Raw genomic sequence first — 26445 nt, 5'->3', positions numbered from 1 at the left:
ACTATCCCTCCCATGTGCCTAGCACAGCAATGAGCCCATAGAACAACTTCAATAAAGGTATGTCACACAATTGATCCCTCTACCATACCACCTATGAAATACTTACTAATAGTAGATATCAAATCTTGAAACCTTTCCTTAGGAAAGAGTGGGTTTTCCAGTCCTCGGAAATACAGTTTTAAAACACCAGCGACTGAATTGATATCTCGTTCGTTTTGATCATCCACAAGTGGGTCTTCGCCTGAGAGGAGAGAAGAGATGATAATTCAGCTTGGTGAGGAGGCAGGAAATGTGCAGGTGGTGGGAGGGGATGGCCTGGTGTAGCCTGAACTAGGGGAGACATAGATGGGAAGCCCCCTTGACAAAGCAAGTTTAGAGTTCTCCCTATACCTGATTTTGAAAATATTCAACTCGATGGAAATATTGTAAAAATAAAAAACTGAAATCACCCTTCACTCATGCTCATTAACTTACACTCATCTTTCCATATTTGCCTTCTCTCTTTACTCACATTTATTATTACTCAATGATTTGGGAGTATTTTGTAGACATCACAAAATGCCATTGCTAAATACTTCAACACATTTCTCCTAAGAATAAGGATATTCTCCTACATAAGCACATAACATCATTACACCTAAGAAAATTAACAATAGTTCCAAAACACCATCTCATATATAGCCCACATTCAAACATTCCCAATTGTCCTGTCTTTCATAGAATTTTTTCAAAGGCTAAGATCTAATCAACATAATTCATTTGGTTGTTATGTTTCCTTAGTCTTTGGAATGTAAAAGAGGCCCCAACATTTTTTATTGTTGGTTTGTTATAATGTTGCCTCTTCTGAGGAGTCCAGGCCACTTGCCTTTTGGAATGCCTCCCATTCTGGATTTGTCCCAATGTTTCCTCATGATTGGATTTAAGTTAAACATTTTTGGCAAGAATAGTACATGGGTGATGTTGTGGACACCACACTGGATCCAGAGGCACATAATGTCAGCCTGTCTTGCTGCTGGTGTTATGAAGTTTGGTCCATGGATAAAGGGGGTGACCTCCAGATCTCTGCACTGTAAAGTCTATTTTCCCCTTTGCAATAGTAGGTGTTAAATATAAAATGTTTTTGAAAATAACAAGTGATCTATGTGTAAGTCATTGTGCTCAACATGTTTCACCCAGTGCTTTTAACCTCCAGTGATGATTTTAGCCTAAATCAATTATTATTCTGGGGTTACAAAATGATGAATTTCTAATTCTGTTATTCCTTCTACATTTGTTAGCTAGCATTCTTCCATAAAAGAAGAGGCTTCCTCATGCTCTCTTTAAATTATTATTATTATTATTATTATTATTATATAACATCTTTGTGGGATTGTTTTTATAATTTTTAATTTAATGTGTCATAATCCATTATCATCACTATTCTTTGGGATGCTCAGATTATCCCCAATTTTGCCAGGGACAAATGTCCTTTATAGGTGACCTCCACTGAGCATATCCTTGCTTTCTGGCATAAAAGATGCTCATGGATCATTTTATACTTTCCCTGACCCAGATCTGGAATCAAACATTTCTCCAAGGGGTTCTGTTTGCTTTTTGTAGGGAATGGCATTTAGAGACCAAGATCTAAGTTCCAGGTGTGCTCACTGGTACAGGAGTGCTATAAAGAGCTCCTAAACCTTTCAGGGGATAGAGGGAGAATACATATATATTTTTTTCATGAGTCCACATAGTTACTTCCAATTCATATTTAAGATTCAACATTTTCTTTATCTTCATTTATTTTATATTTGTATTTCATTTTGCTTAGTGAAAAATCTTGGTTCTGAATCACATTAATAATGTACTTCTGTATCTGCCTTATTCTACAATATACATAACATAGTTTTGAAATGTTAATAGCAATATCACCACTAACAATAAACCTACTACATAAAATTTAAGATTTCTTTGCAGGGCTTTTGTTTTTGTTTTGGGGGCAAGGGGTTAGTCCTCAGAAAATATCCTGCTAAATATGTGTGGTCAGAAGACACAAAGAACATGAGTGGTTACCTAGGGTGGGGGGCTGAGCTTTAGGGAGTCTCATGAGTAACTACTCCTTGTGGGTACAAAGTGGGTACAAAGTTTCTTTCGGGGATGATGAAAAATTTCTGAAATTGGATTATGGTGATGTGCACAATTCTAGAATATTGTACACATACTAGAAACCACTGAACTGTATAATTTAAAAATGGGTGAGCTTTATGGTATATAACTCAATAAAACTGTTAAAAATATATGACCAGAGCACATGTTCAAAAGTGACTCTCTTTGTGATGATCAATTTGATACATAGCTTGTTTCTATTTCTGTTTAATTTTAGGGACTGATTTTTTTTTTTTAAGAACTCCTTTCTTAAAAATTTTGCAGTTTTAAAAATATAAAGCAGTTACATTGTCCAAAAGTCAAAACTAGATAAAAAATTACATCCAGACAAGTCCTACTCTTCTCCTTTCCTTTCCCCACCTTACATTTAACCATTTTCATCAACTTCTGGTTTGCCCTGTGTTTTCTTCTCCCACAATAAGCAAATACATATATGAGAATTTTTTATTTCCCTCCATTTTTTAACAGAAAATGTAAGTAGTATATAATACTGCAACATATTGCTTCTTTACTTCACAATAAATACTAGAAATCCCTCCATATCAGTTCTTAGAGATCTCCCTCATGCTTTTTTTTTTTTTTTAATGGTTACAAAGTACTCTATTTCACTGGTCCACTATGACTTAACCATGGTTAAGTCTATGGATTGAATTAATCTATGAATTAATCTATCTATGGATTGACATGTGACTTCTTTCCAATCTTTAGCTCTTAACAAATATTGCCACAACAAATAATCCTGTGTGTTTTATTTTTGACCAGGTGCATCTCTGGTCAAGTCTTAGAAGTGGGATTGTGGGTCAAAGGGTACATTTCATTCGACAGAGCCAAATTCTGTCCTACTGGGGCTGCACCATTCTACACTCCTACTGGCAACACAGGGAATGGTTTTTTCCCACAGTCCTGACCATAGAATGCTGTCAATCTTTCTATTTTTCCCCCCATTGGACAGGGAAAATGATATCTCAGGAGAACAACACTTTTCAATTTAATCCTGGGCTGTTCAGCTCAATCACCCCGAGTTTCCAGTAGAGGAGGTGAAAGGAGACACAGAGCAATCCATCCACCCCCTCCTTGAAGGTGCTGACAGATGTCTTTTCCTCCTTCTCCCAGAACAGCCCACAGAGTGTTCTAAGACTGGCAAGCAGTGAAGAGCAGAGCTGGAAATTCATACTTGGATCTCTTTACCCCACCTCCGTAGGAAAAGAATGCATGTCATTGCCAGGGCCTCTGCTAGCCCCAACATGCGTCAGTGCAAATGAGAGAGGCCGCCCCCCCCCCCACTTGCTTCCTGAACCAGGTGTTGTGGCTTACAGAGCATGAACCAGAGCTCATGCTCCCACCTGCCCTCTTTGGCTGAGCACCCCCGCTCCATGCCCAGCCTGAATGACGGTATGTGGCTGCCCAGACACCGACGTTCCATAGCCCAACCTCTCAGATACCCCCAGAGAACAGGAGAATTCCTTGTGAGGAAGGATGAGAGAAAACATAAAAAAGCACTGCCTATACTGATATAGCACTTCTCAAGTGAGAAGCACATTCACACACATGATCTCCCTTAATCCTCCCAAGAGCATCGCCTGGCGCTGAGGAAGGCGTGGTTCCAATACCACCCTTCTCTCCAGTGAGAAAACTGAGACCCAACAAGCAAAACGACTTGGCCACATTCACTGTCAAAACAGACACCAGCAGCTCCCAGGGCTCATAATGCCTGGGAGATATTCTTCCTTTTACCAGTGTCTGTCTGTCTACTTCCACGCCTCTCTCCTACCTTCCTTCCTTTAGAGTAGAATCCCAACCTTTTCTTTTTCTTTTTCAAGAAAAAAGTTTCTCTGAATGCTCCATACATAAAACAAAGCTGTCTTAGTTGAGCTGGGAGGAGAGGTCCACACCTCCCCCCCAAGCCCCCTCTCTGTTCCTCTAGTACCCCTTGAAGCCCCTCTGAAGGACCGGAAAAGTTCAAAACCTTTGGACTGCAATTAGCTATTTCTCTATTATTAGCCCATATGACCTTTGGGTTCTCATGATTCAAAAGCACATGGATTTTTCTTCTCCACAGTGCATGTTAGTTCCCCTCACCAAGCACGATCCACATATGGACTTTATATATACACATATATACTACCTATGTATGCACGCACATGCATGAGTGTACACACACGCACGCACACACACACACACACACACACACACACCATTTGCTCTTGCTTTTCCTCCCTGAAGGCACTTAGTCCATGAAAGGAACCATCCAAATATTCCAAATATTCTCTCCGCCTAGCCCAGGACTTTGGCTCTCTGCAGGGCAAGTCAATTTTGGTTCCAGAAACAACCAGAATTCCAGACCTCAGGATGAGCAGGACGGTTTGGGGGAATGGTGGCTTTCTCCAGGAGAACTACAGCTAAAACTCTAGGCAAGTCTGAGAGAAAGCTGCGTTCACACTGGGCTGCTACCTTCCTGGGGGAGGAGGAATTGTTACCCAGCAGCCCTGCCTGCAGTACCCTCTTAGCCAGGTCACTGGGCACTTCGGGGGACTTGACAGCAGAGCTGTCAGTGCAAAGTGTGAACACAGTGTGTGCTCACAGGCTCTCAGGAAACCTGCACCAGACTGGGTACACGGCAGGAAGCTCACAGGTGGCCTCTCACACAAGGACAGTTAGTTCTGTGGCCACAGGTTCTCCTAAGCCCCATCTTCGGTTCCTCGACAGGACAGCTCCTCCCAGTGTCTCTCCTTTACCCTCCTCTCCCTGGGACAAGATTTAGATCTCTGAAGGGCCAGGGCAAGAATGTATCAGACAGACCCCACATGCCATGACTTCAGCCTCAGATCCAAACCCTATCCTGATCTGCACAGGTGAGAGACCATTGACTCCCCTTCCAGTCACCCCTCCACATAAGGAAAGCCTCCTGGCAGCTCTCTCATCATTGCATACAAAGGGGACAGTGGATAGGTCTGTGGGGAGAAAAAAAAGAGATTTCCCAGGAAAATTGGCCTGAGAGACAACAGCAAAGCATGGCTCTCTCCATGGCAGGGCTACTGATTTCCTATCCTCTTGTGGGGTTTCGCCTTTGTTTTGCCAGACTGCAGAAAGAGCTCAAAACTTGCATGATGAGCTTAAGGCTTACTGACAGCAAAAAAAAAATCATATCATTATCATTTCCGCCTCAACTAAAACCCTGGCTGGCTCATGTCAGAAGAAAAAGAAAGTGGGTTTAGGAATAATAAGTCAAGAATGAATTTCCTACATGTTGCAATTTTCCAGAACCTTAAAGAAAACAGATCTGTGCTCCTTTCAACAGCCTCATACAAGAAGTGTAGGCAAGAACTTCACCCAAGAGAGAAGGAAGGGGGCCAAGGAAGAGAAAGACCCAAATCTCCTTGAATAAATGGCACAGGGTAGGGCACCCTGCAAGGACTGAGGGACTTACATTTTAACAAATAAAAGGAAGAAAGGAAAAATGCACAATGCACTGGTTTAAAGAGAAAATTCAGTCACAAGTTAGAGTGTGTGGGATGGAAGAGTGGGTGAGGAGAGAAATACTGAGCATCCCCAGCCTCGGTCACCTGGTTGCCCAGTGTGGAGAAATGCAGCAGGGGGGTGGTTTCAGGTGAGGTGGGAGGTGACCCTGAGGGTTAGCTGAGTAAGTTGCCAAACCCAGGGCACTTGGTTGGTGAACTTCAAGAAGCAGAAAAAGTAACTGGGAAATCTGGGCAGTAGCGAGCCCACAAAAGCCAGGAATGGATTTTTCTAAAAAAGACCTACCAGGAACAGTTTGTTTGGTTTTGTTTGTTTTTAGAATAAGCCACAGTTCACCACAGGTTCAGGTAGAGCAGAAAGAAATGGCTGCTGCAAAAATGAGATTCATTCTGGAATGAGGGAGAGAGGAGGGGGTGAGCCAATTTGCATACCTGAGACAAAGAAAAAGCAGAAAACATTTTTACTGCTGAGACTTGGGTCAGGTGATCTCTGCCCAGTGAGGCTCTGCCCAAGGTGATCCAAGGCCTATTTGGAGCAGGCACCCAAGCAAGGGACAGAAGGCACTGATCTCAGAAAATCACATTCAAGAAGGAAAGAAAGTGGTGCTCTTGGAGCAGGATTAGTGCCGGGCTGCCTGGTATCAGAAAGTTACTTACAGAACCTAAGGAAATAGGGAAATTTGAGGCAGGGGCAATTGCCAGGCTGGAGGCCCTGTCAGTGAATTTACCCATGAGATTTAAGGAATTCTGTAATGCAATGAGACCAAGAAGATGGAACCAGCAAAGATCCTAGACCTGGTTCTGTTCATTTACAATGAACACAGGGCAGCAGGGGTGCTACGGAGTTGGGAGAAATGAAGAAACAAAACTTTGGATTGGGCTGTCAGTGTTGTCAAGAGAAGCTCAGAGAATAATGACTAATACTTCCATCAGGGAGGCTGATGGGAGGTACCTCTTGCTTCCGGGCCTTTGCATATGCTATTTCCTTAGCCTGGAATGACCGTTCCCTACTTTTTTTGGTTCTTACTCCTTAAGCCTCAGCTTGGGCATTTCCTTTTCCATTCAAGAAGACTTCTCTGGGTTTACTACTCCTCCCCACCCCAACCAAGCTGGGCTAGGGGTTCCCATACCACCTAGTACTTACTCCATGGTCTGCTTAAACTGGCTCCCTACTAGTCATGACTGTCTTTTGCTCTGGCACAGTGTAAGGGCCCAGTGAATGCATGCTTGTTGGGATGGCAATAAACTCATGAGGAGGAGCTTGCAGCAGGGGAATTCTGGGGCTTCCTGCTTCTCAGTGCCCAAGATCCCTCAGCTCCTCTTGCTCCTTCGGCAAGATCCTGGAGCAGGCTCTAAAACAGAAGCTCCACAGGACATTAGGAGGCCATCAAGCACCACATCCAGTCAAATCCTGTGCTCTGAACCCAGTTCAAAGCCAGAGTGCCAAGGGCCACAGAGGTCTGTGCTGGGGACCATGGCACTGACTGCCTGGGGCTCACAGAGTGCTTCCTCCACTCCAGAGCTAGGTCACAGATAGAACTGCGGGGAACAGTGAAGGGATGAGTTTGCTCAGGAGGCACCCTCTCCAGAGGAAGCTGGATAATAAGTAGGGAGACTTCCAGGGCTAGAACTAGGGGAGAGGCCTGCTCAGAGCACAGCCAACAGGGACAAACCAAATACCTTCCAAAACTATTAGGAAGATTATGTAGAAGGAGGGGTAAGACATGCTTTGTAAACTGGGACGTGATATATTACAGGAAAATGGGTTCGGATTGGGGTCCTCAATTTTTTTTGCCAAGATTTTACATAAAAAAAAAAAATTAAGATATTCTAAAAGTTACTCAGTATATCTGTATTCTTCCAACTTTTCTTAAAAAAGCAGCAGCCTTTTTGATTCACATTATAATTTCACGTGCTTTCCCTCTTTCCCAGCAACTACTGTACAGTCACTAGAGAGAGTTGTGCTGGTAAATGTTTCACAGCCAACTCTTTAGACGGAAAAAGACGAAAGATCTTTGGCATTTGCCAACTTCTGCAGTGTAAATACTCCTGCCTTGGCTGATTTCAAGCTACCAAGGGGAAAGCACCGAATGCAGCTGGAAAGAGATATCGATACAAGCCAGCCCCAGCACATTGCTGGTTCTGAGACACACATCAACACCGGTCCTGGCTTCCTCTAGACACAAGCTTGAGATGGTGACTCTGCACCTACCTCTCTCAAAGGAATTTTTTATGTCATTGACTTCAACCTGAGATCCTGGAACTCGGAAGATCCCTTGTTGTTGGAGTCCTAAAAGAAACAAACAAACAGAAAATGCCATGATGCCTTGAGCTCATCAGACTGCTGGGCACACATGATTCTCCCCATTGCTTGTCTCTTTCTCCCAGCACTCTTCACAAGGGTCTTTCCCAGTAAAGATCTCCTGACAGAAGCCCAAAAGTAGCCTTTGCAATTAACTTCATCTGGCCAAAATACTCTGCACCATCCTGCTTCATGTGTCTGTGATCTCTTGTTGGGGTTTGAAGGAAAAGGCTTAAGAGGTTGATATCAACACAGGACCAGTGAATAACAACTTCCAATCTAGCCGAGGTGCACTTTGCCTATCAAGTACGCTAGCGACACTGGCACCAAGGAGCTTGGCCTGAGTTTACAAATGCCATTTCAATGTAACAGCCACAGAGATTCTGAACAAGAATGACCAATATCATTCACTTGACCATTCCCACCCTCTGCCTATTCAGACATCTTCTTCCTTCCAGGAAAAGCTTGAGTCTAGAGTGCATGCTGGCCTGGGATCAAGGAGCTTGGGGGACATTAAATTATCAAAGAAAAGGAATATTTTTCTTATGTGCTTCTGCAAGGCCATAACAAGGGGGACACCCCAACAGCTGATATAAAGTAACAATGCAGGATTGGAATCTATAGGGCTGAACAGTAACCTATAGAATTAAAGGAATTAAAGGGCCTCTCTCATCTTGAATGGGAATTCGTGGGGTGACTGTGATCTTCACCCTCCCATTTAGTTTTTCTATATAAAACAACCCTTCACATTAAAATTTAGGAAAGTGTTTACCTCTAAATGGCAGGCTTTAGTCCAAGTTTGGTTTGTACATAGTATATGCTCAATAAAAACATGTTTATGTCTTTCCTAACCAATCTTGTGTCTTATATCCCACCACCCCCCACATATTCCCATTCAGTCACACTTGTCTTCCTTCCCATATTAGACCTTTACACCTGCCAGGCACAGCTGGCTGCTTCTACTCAAATATCAGCCCCTCAGAGATGTTTCTACTTACCACCTTAGCCAAACACAGCCCTGCTACCCTTTAGCCATTCTCTATCCCCTTTTCATTAGTTTCTTGGCATTATCACTACCTGAAATTATATTATTTCTTTATCTGCTTTTTTCCTTGCCCTTCTAATTGGTAATGTAAGCTACTTAGGGCCAGCACCTCACCTGTCTTATTCATGCCTGTATACCCATTGTCAGTACAGTGCTTGCTACACACTCTGAAAATCAATTTTTAGAGGAGTGAATGAATGAATAGATGGAAGCCCAAGGGCAGCGCTGGCAACACCATGGTTAGTGCATCCCAGACATTCTATTTCCTTTCTGGAACTGACTAGAGCCAGTTAACTGACCATTCACTGTCTAGCTACCTTCAGTGCTTAAAACACAGACTCCTGAGGTGGGGTGGGAGGCATGAGGGAACTGAAACAGTTCTCCTACCCATGCCCTTCCTGATCCTTGGTTTTCCTAGTTCCTCAGTCTTCTCACCACCACCTTAGTCCCCAGACACACAAGGCTCAAAAAGGCACTCAGCACAGCACCTGTGCCAAGAAGCACTTTCTCTCTAGGAAGCAGGGCAGTAATGGGAAATCCTCTGAGACTGATTAAAACCTCATTTCATGTGAGGACAGCCCAGTGCCTGCTCTGGAGAGAGTGGAGAACATGCACCGGGACTGCGCTTACCGTATAAATTGATGTACCGAATGCAGCTTTCGACTACAAGCGGGATAGCTTGTCCTGAGTCCTGAAGAGAAACAGTCGTGAGTTGTACTGGGCTCGGCAGCCACCACAGGGAAAAAGACACTGCAAACACAGATTATGAACTCAAGCCAGAATATTAGTACCATCGGATTAGTTGGAAAATAAGCAAAGAGCTGCTAATCCTCAAGTCTCCACAAACAGTTAAAACAGAAGGTCTTCAGTTAGGTGCAGAAAAAGGCATAGCTATAATTGGAAAGAAATGCTCTGTCTTCTTACTTAGCTGGGAAGAAATCAGGGCTCAGAAGGCTTGGCAGGCACATCTGGGAAGGGGAGGGAACCCACTGCTCGGAGAGGGCTGGAGTTCGCTCTTGAAGAGTGCTTCACCTTCCCCTCCATGTTGTCCCACTCAACCCTATGCTCCCAGTGCTCAAGGATAAAAAGGCAGGATCAAGACCTCCTTCTAGCACTGCGGTACCTGATGCTTGAAATAAGAAGAACACACTAAGGGAAGCAAGGATGGCCCCCAAGAGTCCTTTTGAGCTCGAGAAAGGAAGGCCAGGTCTACTCCTGAGGTTACATCCTAAACATCCAGATGGATACTTTGTTCAACAATAAAGGTGTTATAAGGAGAAGTTCTAGAAACAGCTAATGTCAGCCACTGACCACTGAGTGGCCAACCTTAGTCAAAAAGGCTGAATAAGGGGCACCTGGCTGGCTCAGTGGGTTAAAGCCTCTGCCTTTGGCTCAGGTCATGATCCCAGGGTCCTGGGATCGAGCCCCACATCGGGCTCTCTGCTCCACGGGGAGCCTGCTTCCTCCTCTCTCTCTCTCTGCCTGCCTTTCTGCCTACTTGTGATCTCTGTCTGTCAAATAAATAAATTAAATAAAAAAAAAACTGAATAAGACACAGTTCTAAACTTACGCAGGGCAGGAGGTATGAATATATTTTCAATTGCATCTTCCTAGACAGGCCCACAACCACAAAGAGCTGGGCAAAGGGTAGTTTTCTCTCGGATTCCATAATTGGTTGATCGCTCTATTATTCCAAATCACTTGAAGAGCACAAAATCTTTTTTTAAACTTTCTGTAAAAGGGGCCAAATTAAATTACTAACCTCCTCAGGTGAGGAAACAAGGCACTTGTAATATGTTCATGTAAGAGACAGAAAAACCCCACGAATTTCGATGCCTTTGTGGCTCCTCCACACCCCACCTGTGAAGCCTCTCCTTAGTTAACAACAGTCAGGGAGAGGATAAAATGGACCCTGTGGCTATAGGCAAGGTGGGCCATGCTCTAGAAGTCAGTACTAAAGACAGGTTCCATCCAGTTGAATGGGGCTAACGGACCTTTCTAGTAAATACCTGGTTCCTGGTTCGAGCATTTCTTCTTCCTCTGATAACAAAAAATAAACAGGCAGCAGAGCAGGAGAAAAAGAAAAGATTACGCAGGAGTAAGATCAGTTAGAGTAAGCAGATCCTTCAGAGTCCGTGAACGCGGAAATGCAATGGCAGCCAGCAACGGTCCTGGGGTGACGGCCAACCAGCCTGCTGGTGGGGAAGGCTGCCCCTGCACCTCAGGGCCTCGTAGGGGTTCTGCGCCCTGCCCCCAGCCAGCCTGCCGGGTGCCTGCCTTGGACACAGGTGGCAAAGAGGCCTCTATCAGTCCTTGGCAAGCATAAGGATGGTGTGTACGGAGCCCCTTCCTCATCCCACCTTTAGCTTCTCCTCAACACAGGGGCTGTTCACCCACCAATGGGCAAGGGCCCACCTAAGACACCTTAAGGTTAGCCCAGCTGCCTGTAAGAAGGAGGGACACACACCTTCAGGCATCTACTGTAGCACTCTCCCTGCAAGTCAATTGGGGAAATCTCATTTCACCAAGTGAATTTCACCAAGATTGTGTTTATGAGGTGTCCTCTGGCAACAGCCTGACAGGATTCCACCTGATTCCAAATTCAAACAGCTTCCGTGGTTTCTGACCAAATACCCCAGGTAGCTTTTCCTGGGTGCTCATTGGCTTTGCTCTCCTTCCTACTCCCTGACCCTCACAGTGGCACTGAGAATACCTCAGGGAACCCCAAAGCTGAGAAAAGCCTGGGGGAGGGACAGCAGTAGGGGGTCAAAAACGCTCTTATGGTCTTGTAGGTAGAACTGGAGCCTTTACTGTCACAAAGCCACCCATTTTCAGGGGAGATCCATGGATTCTTTCTTCCGTATGTGCAGCAGGCCAGGCTCTGGGGTGTGAGCTTTATTTCATTTGGGCTCCTTGAGAGGCTAACCTGAGAAAGTGGAGGTGGCATGCCTTTTGGCTGGTGTCACCTGTCCAGTCCCCAGCATCTCCACAAGTGGTACTAAATGTTGGCTAAACCTACCTGATTCCTAGAACTGAGCAAACAGCCTGTCAGGTAGGACTCTATGAGCAATGTTGTAAAAGCTAGTGACTGCAGCGATGACCAGCATTTCCATAGTGCTTACTCTGGGCCAGGAGTGCTCTGGAAACATGGCACAGATTAGCTCATTTGATCTTGTCACACAGTCATGAGGTAGGTAATCAATAGAAAGAAGGCAGGGAGTCTCCCTCCCAAAATTTATAATAAAATTTAAATGGGCCTCAAAATTTATAAGAAAAATTGGGTTTCCTTCTGTCTGAGAGGGGGAAAAAAATGAAGGATTTTGTAAAGGGCCAGTTCCAATGATCCCAGAAATCTATCAATGTATCCATCATTCTTAACTTGGGGATGCTGCCTTGTCCCACAATACCCTCATCATCACAGAGTTCCAGCAATGTCCTTTTACTGAAAAACCTTTCACAGGTTTAGCACTTCAAAGCCGGGCATTCTTCGTTGGTGCAGTTTTCTCCCAGAGAGCACGTGAATCATAAGAGAAAATTAAATTCCATTCACAAAGGTTGAAGGGCTGAATATATTAAAACTGCCTTTTCATTCTCTGAAAGCTAATTGTCCTTGAGGGTGAGCCCCTGCTGCCTGCGAGTCTGTCTCTGCACCGCCCCCCGCCCCCAGAGCCGGCACATGGAAGCGTTTGCTACCTGCCTGACAGTATGTGGTAAATGTATAGTGTGACTATGAAGAAATGCAATTGTGTTGAACAAATATACTTTTTTTTTTTAGTCACATGAGTGTGTTTATTCTTTGAACTAGTCCCTCGAGGACTTATTCCACCACATGACCCACGCTAAGTGGCTTTCCAGAGCCAGTCACCCAGCCCCACTCTAGCTCATGCCTCTTGCCATTTTGTGCCTTCAGCGGCGTTGCAAAGCAGAATTGAGTAACACCTTTCCTTCCAATGGCCAGACTGTCCATTCTAATATGAAATTTTGGCACCACCGACCAAGGCCATGCTACAGGCTCCAAAGAAAACTGAACAATGGCACCAAAGATGATGTATTTAGAGTAAGAATGTGGCTTCCCAAGGTGACTACCTCCTCCAAGAGGCAAACATGTGGCTGAAGTTCTGATGTGTTTATCACAAGGGATGGAGTCAGATGGTCTGACAGTCACACATTTTATGTAGCAGCTCTCTATTAAAAGACTATTACATTAAACAGAAGACCTAATTCTCGTGTCCTGTTAGATAAGAGTCAGTTCCTTCCAAGTGCCCGGACTGGTCATCCATTTTCAAAGAGCTGAGCAAACTTGGGTAGGCATGCCTGTCTCAGAGCTTTCATTCATTGTGTTCCTTCTTTCAGGGATTCCCAAACTGCCCCTCTCCACTTTGTCCCTACCCACCCGCTGGAAGCCTGGTGCGCTCTAGGGCTCATGGCTCTTCATGCTCTGAGCTCTCATAGCACTGGATTCCATGGGGTCATTCACAGACGGCTCTTCCTGAATCACCTTATCTTTCAGCTTTCCATGCTGAAAACTTCCTGGGTGGCACCATACACTCCCTGAGGGCACAGAGAATAGCTTATGTGTCCTTCAGTCCCATCCTGGCTATGGAGAGCAGCTTTTCCAAGGGCAAGGGTGAATGAGATGAAGTCTTGGTGGAGACAGGAGGGAAGATAAAGAAAGAAGGACTCTTGACCCATTTTCCCATGACCTATTAGATGGCAAACTGCTCACTTGGGCTTCCCTCCAAACAGTACCTCTGTCCTGATGGACCCAGTGGCACCCTTCCTTTTGGGATCTTCCAAGTCTCTTTCCTCTGAGGTACCCTGAAGCAGCCTGTGCTGTTCCCTGCCCCTAGACAGTCCCCATTGGTGCCCTACTGTTCCTCCGTCCCCTTCCCCTACTGTCCCTTCCCTAGAACTCAGCCCACAGGCAGAGATAGCTGTGGGACCCAGGCTGCTGGCTCTGCCTACCCAGTTCCATGTCTGCCTGCTGCATACACACACCCCCTCCCCCCACTGAACTCCATCCTGGGAGTCCCATGAACAGCATGTCAAGACAGAGGACAGAGTACCTGAGCAGGGGCAGCCTCCATGGCTCCAACATTACCAGCAAAGCCTGAGAACATTAACATTTCTCCTGACTGACACCAGTCTTCTTTTCTGCAGAAAGTCTCTTCACTGGATAATGGAGGGTTCTCAAATAACTGGCAAGGGCCCTTTCCCCTGCTCTCCCTAGCTCATGTTCCTCAAGCATCTCCCCCACCTGCTGCCCTTTTCAACTCTCTGGCCAGCTTCAGTTACCTTGAGTCACTCGTTCTCTCTGGGATGCCTTGATCCTGTGCCCTTTGCCTCTAGGAGGCAAGAAAAAGACAAACTCACTGGGCTCAGACATTTTCATTTTTAATTTAGGATGTACGGGATGCATCTGGAATTCTAAAGGGATTACCTCAAGAAGCAAAACAAGGTGGGAGTTTTCTCTCAAAAATTTTATGTGTTTCCTTTCTCTGTATATTCTCAACCAAAAAAAAAAAAAATTACTTGTATAAAAACACAGTTACCCACAGGGATTTTCTTTGTGTTTCTTCCAACTAACCACCTCTTGGGAGGCGTGGATGCGAAGCAAGGTAAGGTGGTTTCTCAAACTGTCCCTGGGACTCGCTAGGACCGCAGTTCCTGAAGCAGGAGAGCATGGCTGGCAGGGGCTACAGTGGTGCTGGCATTTCAACCTTGCTTGGACTTCATGGGCTTCATCGGGATCTTAACCAGGGAAAGCACTTAGAATCAACTGGTCAGAGACAAAAGCAGCTCTGCTTGGAAGCCCTTATTAAAGATAAGAGTAAGCTGTTTGAGGAACTAGCTCACCCCAGGGCCAGGCCCAGGGCATGAGTGAAAGTTCTGGTTGGTCAGGGCAGGGCTGCGGGCCAAAGGGACAGGTGGAGAAAGGCTGCCATTACATTGGGCGCATTCGCGGACTCCGTGGCTCCCCAGCAAGTACCTTAATAAACGCTTCCATACAGCCGTTAAATAGTTTATGGCTACACACTGAGAGAGGCCTAGGTCTCCTCATTTTCTGTGGTTTAGGGGGAAGACAGGGGGGCCTAGGGAAAATGGAACAAAAGAAAACAAGAAAGCAACGATTGCAAACATACAACTGGGAAAGACGCTCTTAAAACCCGTGACTGGAGGAGAACACAAAATGCAAATGGAAACCCTTGAACCCCAGCACATTGGTGTCCGATGCTCCATCTGAAGGCCTTTGGATGTTTAAGGGGATCTCAATTTACCCACAATGTTAGGCAGGAGCAACGCTCATATAACACAAATGTATTCTAGATTACAGGGGAGAAATAATATGTAGCCAGGAAACCATTGCAATTCCAATCAGAGGCTGTCATCCCGCAAAGCTGACCAGATGGAGGAGGAACCAGGGGAGAGAGATGTAATCTGTAGCCTGAGAAAGCAAGAGACTTTCAATGATGATTGGAAGGGTTAATTTTCATTAATTTGGCTTAAATTCATCACCAAGTCTCAACTCCCAATGTACCAGGGCACTGATCTTTCTAATGCCTCTTGGCATTTCAAATGCACTTGACTAATCTTTATTGCATTGATCTAAGAGCCAGGCAATTATTACTCTCATTTTTAGAGATGAAGAAACTGATGCCTGGAGGGAGGCTACAGCTTTTTGGGGGGTCCCGGGGTAACCCAGGGTAATGATTATATCCTGTGCTTTAGTCAAGTACACTTTTGATTAAAGCACTTTCAAATCCATTATCACACTTAACATTAGCTCCACCCTGTTCAGACAGCTCCATTTTACAGAGGCAGAAACCAAGGCCTCAAGAGGGGGACTGGCAGAGCCAGGCCCCAAACTCAGGCCAGTCACAGAGCCTTAGGGCACTTGTTCATTTCCAGCCAAGGACTCATTCCATCCCATTAACCCTTGCCAGCAGAGGACCTGTTGGGTCAGGTTGAAAGTGTCTTGCTTTACTTTAGGATCTCCATTCCCTGTGCTCCACTCTTGGCTCCAGGGAGGGGAAATCATACCACAGTTCACCAGAAACAGTGAAACAGCCACAAACACCAGACCAGTTTCCAGAGTTGCTCACCATGCATATACCTGTGTTGGCTTATTTGCTCATCTTTCGCCACCCTAGTTGGCCTGACTCAATGCCACCAGCCTCCCAGGGCAAAGGGCTTTCTGAGGTTAGGAGGAGGGCCCCTAACTGAGAGAGGCAGTTCATGTTCAAATGCCTTGGTTCACAATTTGGGGAGCAACAAGTGGGGACCCAGCTTGGCACAGGTAATGTCCACATATGACAAGCAAAGACCTGGTCCCCCAAGTCTTGGTTGATTTCTGTGAATGGGCAAGAAATCTTATGGATTGTGGAGCCAATCGAGGTGAAAGAGATTCATGCTGCCTCTCTGCTCAGTGGCCTTATCGTGCCTGTCCTCTTCAGCGGCCCAGCCACCTAGGGAAACCTCCTGAGCTTCTCCTACATGTTTGAGTACTGAGCAAATGCTGCTAGCTCCAGGACATGCATGGGCAAAGACACAGCTGAATCCAAGTATCATGCCACCCAAACACTGGAACCAAAATAACAGCACAGACCAAAATTTTAAAAAGAAACAACAGGCAAGACTATTTTGAGCCCATTTTGGATCTATGTCAATTTGGTTAGCTAAGTCCATGTCATTTCTTTTTCATCAGTTACTGATTTTTTGAGGATGTGGGTACGTGGGGGTGGTACTTCTTACAGTGGATCTGCTTTTGAGTTTCCAAATGCCGAAAGAGAGAGTAAAAAAACTGTGACTCGAGGCCACAGGCTTCAATCTTGGGATTAGGAATAACTCGAGGATAGCAACTGCGCCACCTTGTTTCCCTAGCATTCGGGGTTTCTATTTGTGAACATTCTCAGATGGTTTCCGCATCTCACACCCTCACAACAACCCTGTGAGGTAGGCAAGGCTGATTAAATCCACTTGAAACATAAGGCAAATGAGCCCGTGAGAGATGAAGGAACTTTCCAAGCATCTCACAAATAATATGTGATTGAAGCTAAGAACTGAATTCAGCTCTTCCTCTTCAAGATTCTGGTGTGAGTGTGAAACTGGGAAGTTGATTTTTATCACCGAACATCTAGCAGTTGCTTTAAATTATCTATTAAACTCCCATGGCCAGCAAAAGTAGAGATTCTTAATGCAGGGGCTGGACACCCAGCCGGAGGGTTTTCTGAAAGTAAGTCTTACGGAGTTTTTTTCTTTAAGTTTATAAAATGGAATGAAGGGGGGAAAGGATACTTTTCCCATTTCTCCCGCCCAATCCAGAAAGCAAAGAACTGCTCAAACCACACTGGGATTTCTTTCTTTGTGTGATGTTCGGGGTACTGACCAGAACTCTCTGACAAGGAAACGTAGCTATCCCAACTTTGCATGACATCAAATCAATTTTGACTTACTGAAGTGCTGGGTGGGGCACAAAGTGGGGAGCAGGGGGGCAGCTCAGCCAAGGAAAGTGGGGCAGCCTAAGCCTTCCATCTCTTCTGCTGCTCAGTTGCAGAGCAAAAAGGAAAGAAAGAGAAAGGCAGGGAAAACAGGAACAGAGAAAGCCACGGAGAGGAAGAGAGAGAAACCAGAGACCAATGTCCCCTTTCTGCCTTTCAATCAAGATGAAAATTTATATACATTGGCAACATAAGAATTGGCCTCAAAATTATTCTGTGACCAAAAGAATGGTGACTAAAATGTTCCCTAGATAACCCCATAGATGTGGGTGTCGATATCCAAAATGGTGGCAATATTGTAGTTCAGAGGCAGTCAGGCCCTTGGAAGCTGTGCATGGGTATGCATAAGCTTCCATCTGTTTAGACAAGAAATCTCATGTGTTTTCATCGCTAGTCCCAACCACAGGGACTAGCCGACCTAGGAAGCCAGTCTATAGCAAGAAAAATCACAATCAAACCTTATGTTTGCATCTTGCTGCCCCATCTATCATGCACTTTTCAAGTGCATTATTGCATCCAGACCACCTCGTTACAGGGTTATGAACTAGCATTATTCTAAGATCAGGTTCTGAAAAGTGAGAAAAAAATGTACCGTATTGCAGCCCATCTGCAAAAATTGGTCTACACACGGCCAGCTGCAACTTGGCTGAGGGGACCTGCTCAAAGGATCATCTAAAATGACACTAACCTTGGGCAGGAAACCATGGAAGATACGGAGAGCCATAGCATAGAAACATCTCACCCAGGGCCTTTAGGATTAAATTAAAAACCACTTCAAGTTGGCAGCATATTACACACAAATTTTAAATGAGTTTTGGAAGAAAGGGGAAGCTTTTAGTTTGCTAACAATGTTGCCTCTGACCTTGGCCAAAGGCCAGAGTACAGATGGCTGGGTTTGCAGTTTAGTGTAGTACGTCTAAGTGGGAGGTCTGCAGTCACAGCTTGCATTTCCCAGGCCCTAGGTCAAAGAGGGTGTGGAAGACTACATCTCAGATGGCTTTATTTAAAAATTAAAAAAAAAAAAAAAAAAAAAAAAAAAAAAAAAACCTCAACTTTTCTCTGAGTTAGACCCTGGGACCTGGCCAAGGGTTCGATTATAGATCTCTCCTGCAATCTGCTAGAACCATCTTCCTCTGCATGAGTTCTAGGAATTAGGAAGAAGTGAGGGATGGCTCAATTTGTCCCCCATCTGTTTTCCTATTTGCAGACTTTGGTGTAAAATGTGGCTTCTGTTGTTTGGGGACTATGACAACATCTTCTTGCCAGATAATCTAAATAAATAAATAAATAAATAAATAAATGAGTTTGTTTCTGGAAAGTATTTAGAAAGGGACCCTGCACATCTGCTGACCCTTTGCTGGAAGGTCCTCGCCTGGCATTATGAATCACTCTGATATTCCCAGACTTCTGGGGCCCAGAGGAACAGCTGCACAGCTAAACTTCTGGGAAGCCCTCTGTCTCCCCATCCTGATCCCAGCAAAGTGAAAACCTCAGAGCTTTCCAAGCCTCTTCCCAGCCAACTCTCTTCCAGATGGACAGGAGGGAGTTGAGGGTTCATCTTCCCTTTCGCCAAGTAGAACAGCTTTCCAGGATTCTGGGCCACTGGCTCGATTCGTGTTGGGCAGTGGGGTAACTATTTGCTGGGAACTTGAAAGGAAAGAGATGTGTTCTAAGGAACAACCTGGTCAGCAAAAGTGTTGCTTAGAGATCTCAATACTCTGAAAGTAGATGAAAGGTCCACTCGCTGAAGGTCAACCCTTCAGCTACCACCTGATGAGTGGAAAGTGTTCACTGGCTCTGGTCTGCTCAGGGAAAAGCGCAAAAGGTAATGTTGAGCAAGCTGGAGAGAAAGCAGAAGTTGCCCATTTGTTACTGTCTCAGCAAGGGACTCCCCCATCAGTCCATCCAAGTGCCCAGGAGGTGTGAAGCCAGGGTGTGGGCAGTAGGGGCATCTGTACACGCTTGCATGGCTATGCACATACATATGCCCAGACGTGTGCCATATGAGACAAACCCAAAGACGTGGCAAATGGGGACCCCAGGCTGGGTCCTCTGCCTGGGGAGGGCAGTTTGCTCAGCAGCCAAAGAACAGATGGGGAGACAGGTCAACAGTTATCCCACAGCTTCTAGCCTCTACTGATTGTCCTCAGCCACTATGCAATATATATTACTGTCCCACCAGATGGATAGCGCCAACAGAACACACCCCACTTTTCCATAGCAGCTTGGGGAAAGGCACCCTCCCTATCACAGGCCTGAAGGGGGCATGGCTTCACCAGCATGATGCTAGGACAAGCAGAACAGCCAGCCTCTCTCTCTCAGCACAGCCATACCATCCCCTCAAGACACTGGTGAAGAGCTATCCTGCTCTAAAAACAGCCCAGCTTCTCCAAGCTCTCAGCAGCATCTGCTTTCCCACCTTCCCGCCTTCCCACCTCTCCTGCACTTCCCAGCCCCTCCCGCTCCCCATCTCAGGCAGCAGGTGCCAAAAAACAAGATCCCCAAGTCTTACCTGGTTGTGCCACATTCTGCTCTCTCTCCTGGAAAGAAAGGTATACACTGATGTTTAATTGTTTTTGTTTTTTGTTTTTTTTTTAACCAGCAAACATTCATCTTTTTCTAAAAACAAGAAACAAATGAACTTAATTATTTGTGAAATGGGAAATAGAATTTTGCCTAAGTAATGGTCTGCTGGAAAGATCTGAGTCTTATTAAATACCCAGGGCCTCCTAGCTGTAAGGTTATGTTCACATAAATTTCATTTTGTATTGCTCCCATGTATTTTTTTTTTTTTTCAGTGATTTTCAGACTGCAGCCTGCTGACCACTTGCATCAGAATCTTCTGGGGGGCCTTATTAAAAGTGCAGATTTGGGGGTTTTCCCATGGGCCTTCTGGATCGGAATCTCTGGGCTCAGACAGGAATCTGCATTTTAACAAGCACCCCAGGTGATCCCTTCTGTGCGTGCTAAAACTTAAGAACTCAGGCACCGCTTTTTATCAACAAAGGTTGGTTGATGAGGTGGCTGGATGGCTCAGTTGGTTAAGCATCTACCTTTGGCTCAGGTCATGACCCCAGGGTCCTGGGATTGAGTCTCTCGGCAGGCTCCCTGCTCCGCAGGAAGTCTGTTTCTCCCTTTTCTGCTACCTCTCTGCTTGTTCTCTCTCTCACTCTCTCTCTCTCAAATGAATAAATAAAATCTTAAAAAAAAAAAAAAGGTTGGTTGAGCACCTGTCATATATTTGGCCCTAGAGCAACAGATATAAGATACCTCTTGTTGTTCCTTAACCCAGCCACACCCTTACCCTGACCCCTCCTGTCTTCACTCTCAGCTGAAGACCTTCTTGCTTCCTTCACTAGAGAAGAAAATCAATAAGACAGGTCTTGACATGCTTCCGTAAGACTCACCCACCCACCTGTGCCTGCCCATTCACTCTCTACCTCCTCTTCTCTCCAGTATCCTGGAGAAGCATCCCGATTCTGTCAGGCCCAGACCTCATACTCAAGGTCCCAGCCCCCTCTGCCCATCTCAGGTGCTTTTCCTGCAAGTGCCCCCCACCACCCCAAACATGACCAATGTCCTTCTTCTGGATCATTTCCATCTGCATATAAACATGTTCTGGATATGTATAATCTAGCTTCGAAACATCCCCTGGGCCCCCTTTCTGCCTCTAACACCATTCCCATTTCTTTCCTTTATAGCAAAGCTTTTGGAAGGAGCTGTCTAGGAAGGACTCTTGCTTCCCCCACTCACCCCACAGAGGCTGGCTTCTGACCTCACCATCCACAGGGACCTCCACCATCCGTGTGGACGAATCCACCGTCTTCGCTGCTTTTATCTGACTTCTCAGCATCAACAACTCACTGAATCACTCTCTTCTTCTTACAACGCTTTCTCCTTGATTTTCATGACTCCACACTTGCCAAGGGTCCCTCCTGCCCTACAGGCTGTTTCTCAGTTTCTCTTGCTGTCACCTCATCTGCCCAACCTCTGACCTCTAAATGATGGGATGCCCCCAGAAGATGTACCCGGATCTCTTTCTATACACCCTCTCTGCCTAACCATGACCGAAGTGCTTACCAAAGACTCCCTAATCTTCCATTTCCAAAGACTCCAGATCTTCCATTTCCTTGGAATTCCAGACTCCTTGCCACTGCCTTTCTTTTCTATTTTTTTTTAAAGATTTTATTTATTTATTTGAAAGACAGAGATCACAAGCAGGCAGAGAGGCAGGCAGAGAGAGGGGGGGAAGCAGGCTCCCTGCCGAGCAGAGAGCCCAATGCGGGGCTTGATCCCAGGACCCTGAGATCATGACCTGAGCAGAAGGCAGAGGCTTTAACCCACTGAGCCACCCAGGAGCCCCTTTCTTTTCTATTTTTAACAGCTTTGTTAAAGCATAATTTACAAAGCATAAAATCCACCCATTTGAAATGTATGATTCAATTATTTAGTAAATAGTCAAAGCTGTGCAACCGTCACAACCATTCAATTTTAGAATATTTCCTTCACACGAAAAAGAGCCCTTGTGCCAACTCACAGTGACTCCCATCTCCAGCCTAGGGCAACTGCTCATCTATTCTTGTGTCTATGGATTTGCTTATTCTGGACACTTGATAAAAATGGAATCATGTAATACACAGTCTTTTGCATTTGGCTTATTTCATTCAGCGTATGCTTTTGAGGTTCACCCACACAGCACGACTCAGTACTTCATTCCAGTTATGATGCAGCAGAGAACATCTAGGCCAGGGCTGCCCAATAGAAATGTAATGGAAGCCACAATTTCTAGTAGCCATGTTATAAAAAGTGAAGAGAAATAGCTGAGATTAATTTTAATAACACACTGTGTTTAATACATGAAAAATATTATTCGATGTCTAGCAACATAAAAATTCATAAAATAGTATATATATATATTTTTGTGTGTGTGTTAACTCAGAAATCAAAAATTTCCTACCTTTTACCTTCTGCGACCTGTTGGGATCTTTAAAAGTATATTTTATAGTTAGTGGCTCAGTCATTTTCAGAAGGTCAGACTGTCTGGACCTGGCAGACACTGACTGGTTCCATAATGTGCTGCTAAATTTTGGCCCAAAACGGTTATGTCCCATCCCTTTTATGGATAACACACTATTCATTCTTGAGGTGCTACAGTGAATTGAAAAGCCACTGTATCTAGGGTATAAACCCTAGAGCTTACAGACTACCCGGAGCAGTAAAAAGGTCAGAGAGCTAAGACTCACATGATGATAAACTAAGAATCCTCTGGCCAATAAAACAGCACAGCCACAGCCAAGGGCATATAGGGGTGTATTCTTGTTCCCAAGATGTGCCAGTGACATTTACAACAAGGAATGCCCATTTGCAAGACACCTAGAAGCTTTTGACTTGTGGGTCTGGGATTGATCATGCTAACAAAATTTGCTTCCAAGCAAGTGCTTGTGTTTCCTCTAACTTATGGCTTCTTTGAGCTATCCTGTCAAAAGAGTGCTTGAGAGGAATGGATTACACCAGACACTTCATTAAAAAAAAACCAAAAAACAAAAAACTTGCATCTTCTCAATCAAAATATTCTGCTTGGCCCCGTATTTCTCACCTGTTTCCAAAATTTTCAGTGTCCCTCCCAATACAAAATAGCCTTCTGAGGACATAAAAAGGCCACTGATGCTGGTATAACCCCACCCCAGCCCACTCTTGGATGAGTTTTCTACTGGATGGAAGGGTCCGTATATCCAGGTAGTGGTGAATCATCCACTGACCCTCAGAAGAATGAAGGAGCTGAGATTTTGAGGACACTTTGTCCTGCGCAATTTTTTCATGCTTGTTGTCCAGTGGGCAAGAACTTGACCCATCTAAGTCAGTGTGCATTTTCCCCTTTCACCCAGTGCCCTAAGAATCCACATCTATCTGTATCAGGCAGTGGGGATACAAATGTGACTCGAGATTTGGTCTCAGCTGAAGTTCTTTTCAGTAATTTGGTAATTTATTAACTTTAGAAAAAACAATATACTAGTGTTCATTACTTGTGACAAATACACCATATTCACTGATGTCAGTAACAGGAAATACTGGATGTGGAGTCTATGGGAACTAATGGTACCATCTTGCAACCTTTCTGTAAATCTAACACTATTCTGAAACAAAATCTATTTTATTTCATTTATTTTTTTTTTTTAAAGATTTTATTTGTTTTATTTATTTATTTATGAAAGAGTGAGAGATAGTGTGGGGGGAGGAGCAGAGGGCCAGGGAGAGAGAATCCCAAGCAGACTCCACACCAAGTGTGGATCCTGATGTGGGGCTTGATCTCACGACCCTGAGATCATGTCCTAAACTGAAACCAAGAGTCAGATACTCAACCGAATGAGCCACGTAGGCACCCCTAAAATAAAGTCTGTTTTTCATTTTTTTTAAATTTTTTATTTTTTCAGCATAACAGTATTCATTATTTTTGCACCACACCCAGTGCTCCATGCAATCCGTGCCCTCTACAATACCCACCACCTGGTGCCCCCAACCTCCCACCCCCCACCCCTTCAAAATTCTCAGATCGTTTTTCAGAGTCCATAGTCTCTCATGGTTCACCTCCCCTTCCAATTTCCCTCAACTCCCTTCTCCTCTCCATCTCCCCTTGTCCTCCATGCTATTTGTTATGTAAAGTCTGTTTTTTAAAAAAACCCAAAACCTCTCCAGAACTGACCGGTCTAATAAGACCCATGCCAGTTTTCAAAGGAAGCACAATGGGCTTTTCCACAGCTGGGTTACTAGAGAACAGGACTCTGGAGATTCTTCTTGATGGCTCTTTCTTAGCAGCCCTTATATTCAGAAGCTGTATTTTCCTGCAGTTTTTCATAGCTATTCAGTCTAAAACTCAGATGGAGGACTGGTAAATCACATCTCAGAGCAAGGTATAGGTGAAGACTAAAGAAACTTGGAAGACCAAGCTGGTCAGGAGTTATGCCAATCCAAGCTAATTATTATTATTATTTCATTCAAGCCATTCAGGCAAGGGCAGGAAGAAAAGGTTGCATCAGATAGCACACAAGAGTAAGCTGGAGGGGCGCCTGGGTGGCTCAGTGGGTTAGAGCCTCTGCCTTCGGCTCGGGTCATGATCTTGGGGTCCTGGGATTGGGCCCCGCATTGGGCTCTCTGCTCGGCAGGGAGCCTGCTTCCTCCTCTTTCTTTCTGCCTGCCTCTCTGCCTACTTGTGATCTCTGTCAAATAAATAAATAAAATCTTAAAAAAAAAAAAAGAGTAAGCTGGAGAGGAGCACTTTCTCATCTGGGATCTTATCTTTTTGTTTGTTTGTTTGTTTTTTAAGATTTTATTTCTTTATTCGAGAGAGAAAGAGGGGGATAGCACACGCAGGGCGGAGAGGTAGAGGGAAAAGCAGGTTCCCACTGAGCAGGGAGCCCAACATGGGGCTCCATCCCAAGATCCTGAGATAGTGACCTGAGCCTAAGGCTGACATTTAACCAACTAAGCCATCCCAGGCATCCTGGGATCTCATTTTTAAAAAGAACATCTGGTTTTCTAAATCCAGGGGACTTGATTTTCAAAGTACAAGTAGCCACCAACTCATATGGATCGGCCTTTTGGTGCGTGGCTCTGAGAAACAGGCTCCGGGGGCCATAAAAGCAATCCTCCTCTTCAATGCTAGTTGTGGGAGCTGCCCCGTCTCCATCTGAGCTCCTCTCTAGGACTTTCTGGCTCTTCCCTTTCCTTCCATTCTTGTTACTTTAGTGCCCCCTTCACTGCTCTACTCCCTGCAGCCCCACTCACCTGGCCCAATGTGGAAATGTCAGAATGGGCAAAATGGAGAGGGATGTCAGGGAAAATGAACAGAAAGCTCATTGCAACTCACTCCTCCCCTCTCTTACCCCCAGTCCATGAGTTTTGACAAACATATATACCCATGTCCAACCAGCACCCAAATCAGGATACAGACTTCCATCACTCCCAGAAATTCCCCAGAAGCTAGAAGTCACAAAACTCATCTTTGCTGATAAAAGTCAGATGAGTGGTTGCTTGGGGTAGAGTAGGGAGAATTAACTGCAGAGGGATACAGAGGAGCTTTTGGGGTGACGGAAATGTTCTATATCCTGATCTGGGTGTATATATTTGTCAAAACTGACTTCTATGCAAAATGAGTAGATTTTATTATATGTAATTTACATGTCAATAAAATTGATTAAAAAAATTCTACTGATACTGGTTTCAAAACCCTGGTTATTCCTCCAAACCGTAGTTATTCATCTTTCTTGAAGCCTTTTTGGCTCTTCTGGGCTCACGGTGATCCCTTCCTCTCCTGGCTCAGACCCTTAGAGTCTGTACTGTTCACTTGGCAATTCAACCAGTGTTTCTGTATGACTTAATATTACCGCTTTTGATTTTTTTATGAATTTGTGAATTGTCTCCTCACTAAATTAAAAGAGCCTTGGGGCTGGGAAATGGTTTGATTTCTCACGGTTTCCTTGAAAGCATGGGGTTCACAAATGCCAAGCATCTGCAGATTCCAGCTATCCACCTGACTGGTACCAACTGGACACCAACTGGACAGGGAAGACTTGGGTGGCCAGGTTACAGCCACTAGACTGTGCACCCCTATGGAGAGTGATCCTGTGGGAGGCAAGGACACGTTGTGGGTGGCAAACCCCTAGTGGCCCATGCCCCATTCTGATTCTCATCTCCCACACTCCTCCTTCCCTGAAAAACTTGGTGATCTATAAGCCTGCTTTAAGCTGTCATCTTGGGACCTACTGGCATCATTACCTTGGAAATTCCCTTCATCTCTCTCATGTTGGTCTCCTATTTCCTGGACCCCATGCTTTTTTTTCTTTAGGTAGAGTATTCATTCAGCCAATTGTCCTTGCCAAAAGAATACAAGAATAGATCTGGATGCGGGGCTCCAAGCAGCACCTAGCAACTTCAGAAACCCCAGATCAGTGCCTCCTCCTCAGAGCTGAGCCTCACACCAGTTTC

The 26445-nt window shown here is 45.0% G+C and overlaps 1 protein-coding gene across 7 annotated transcripts in view; it reads right to left on the bottom strand.

Annotated features, from left to right (window-relative positions):
- Positions 1–26445, bottom strand: part of SRGAP3 (SLIT-ROBO Rho GTPase activating protein 3) — a 264685-nt gene that overhangs the window by 29831 nt on the left and 208409 nt on the right. For 2 of the 7 annotated variants that reach the window (XM_047746018.1, XM_047746038.1), the window contains exons 11-15: positions 19976–20003; positions 14955–15057; positions 9596–9656; positions 7831–7908; positions 107–241 (exon numbers count right to left, since the gene is read on the bottom strand). In XM_047746018.1, the coding sequence (XP_047601974.1) occupies positions 107–241; positions 7831–7908; positions 9596–9656; positions 14955–15057; positions 19976–20003 (405 nt within the window). Of the gene's footprint in view, positions 1–106; positions 242–7830; positions 7909–9595; positions 9657–10974; positions 11006–11984; positions 14780–14954; positions 15058–17418; positions 17506–19975; positions 20004–26445 lie in introns of those variants that run through there. The other 5 variants (XM_047746053.1, XM_047746028.1, XR_007130165.1 and 2 more) reach the window with 5 other exon arrangements.

This window comes from Lutra lutra, chromosome 1 (assembly GCF_902655055.1).
Source record: "Lutra lutra chromosome 1, mLutLut1.2, whole genome shotgun sequence".
Classification (NCBI taxonomy): Eukaryota; Metazoa; Chordata; class Mammalia; order Carnivora; family Mustelidae; genus Lutra; species Lutra lutra.
The sequence above is the reverse complement of the archived record's forward strand: the minus strand, read 5'-3'. Positions and strand labels throughout refer to the sequence as shown.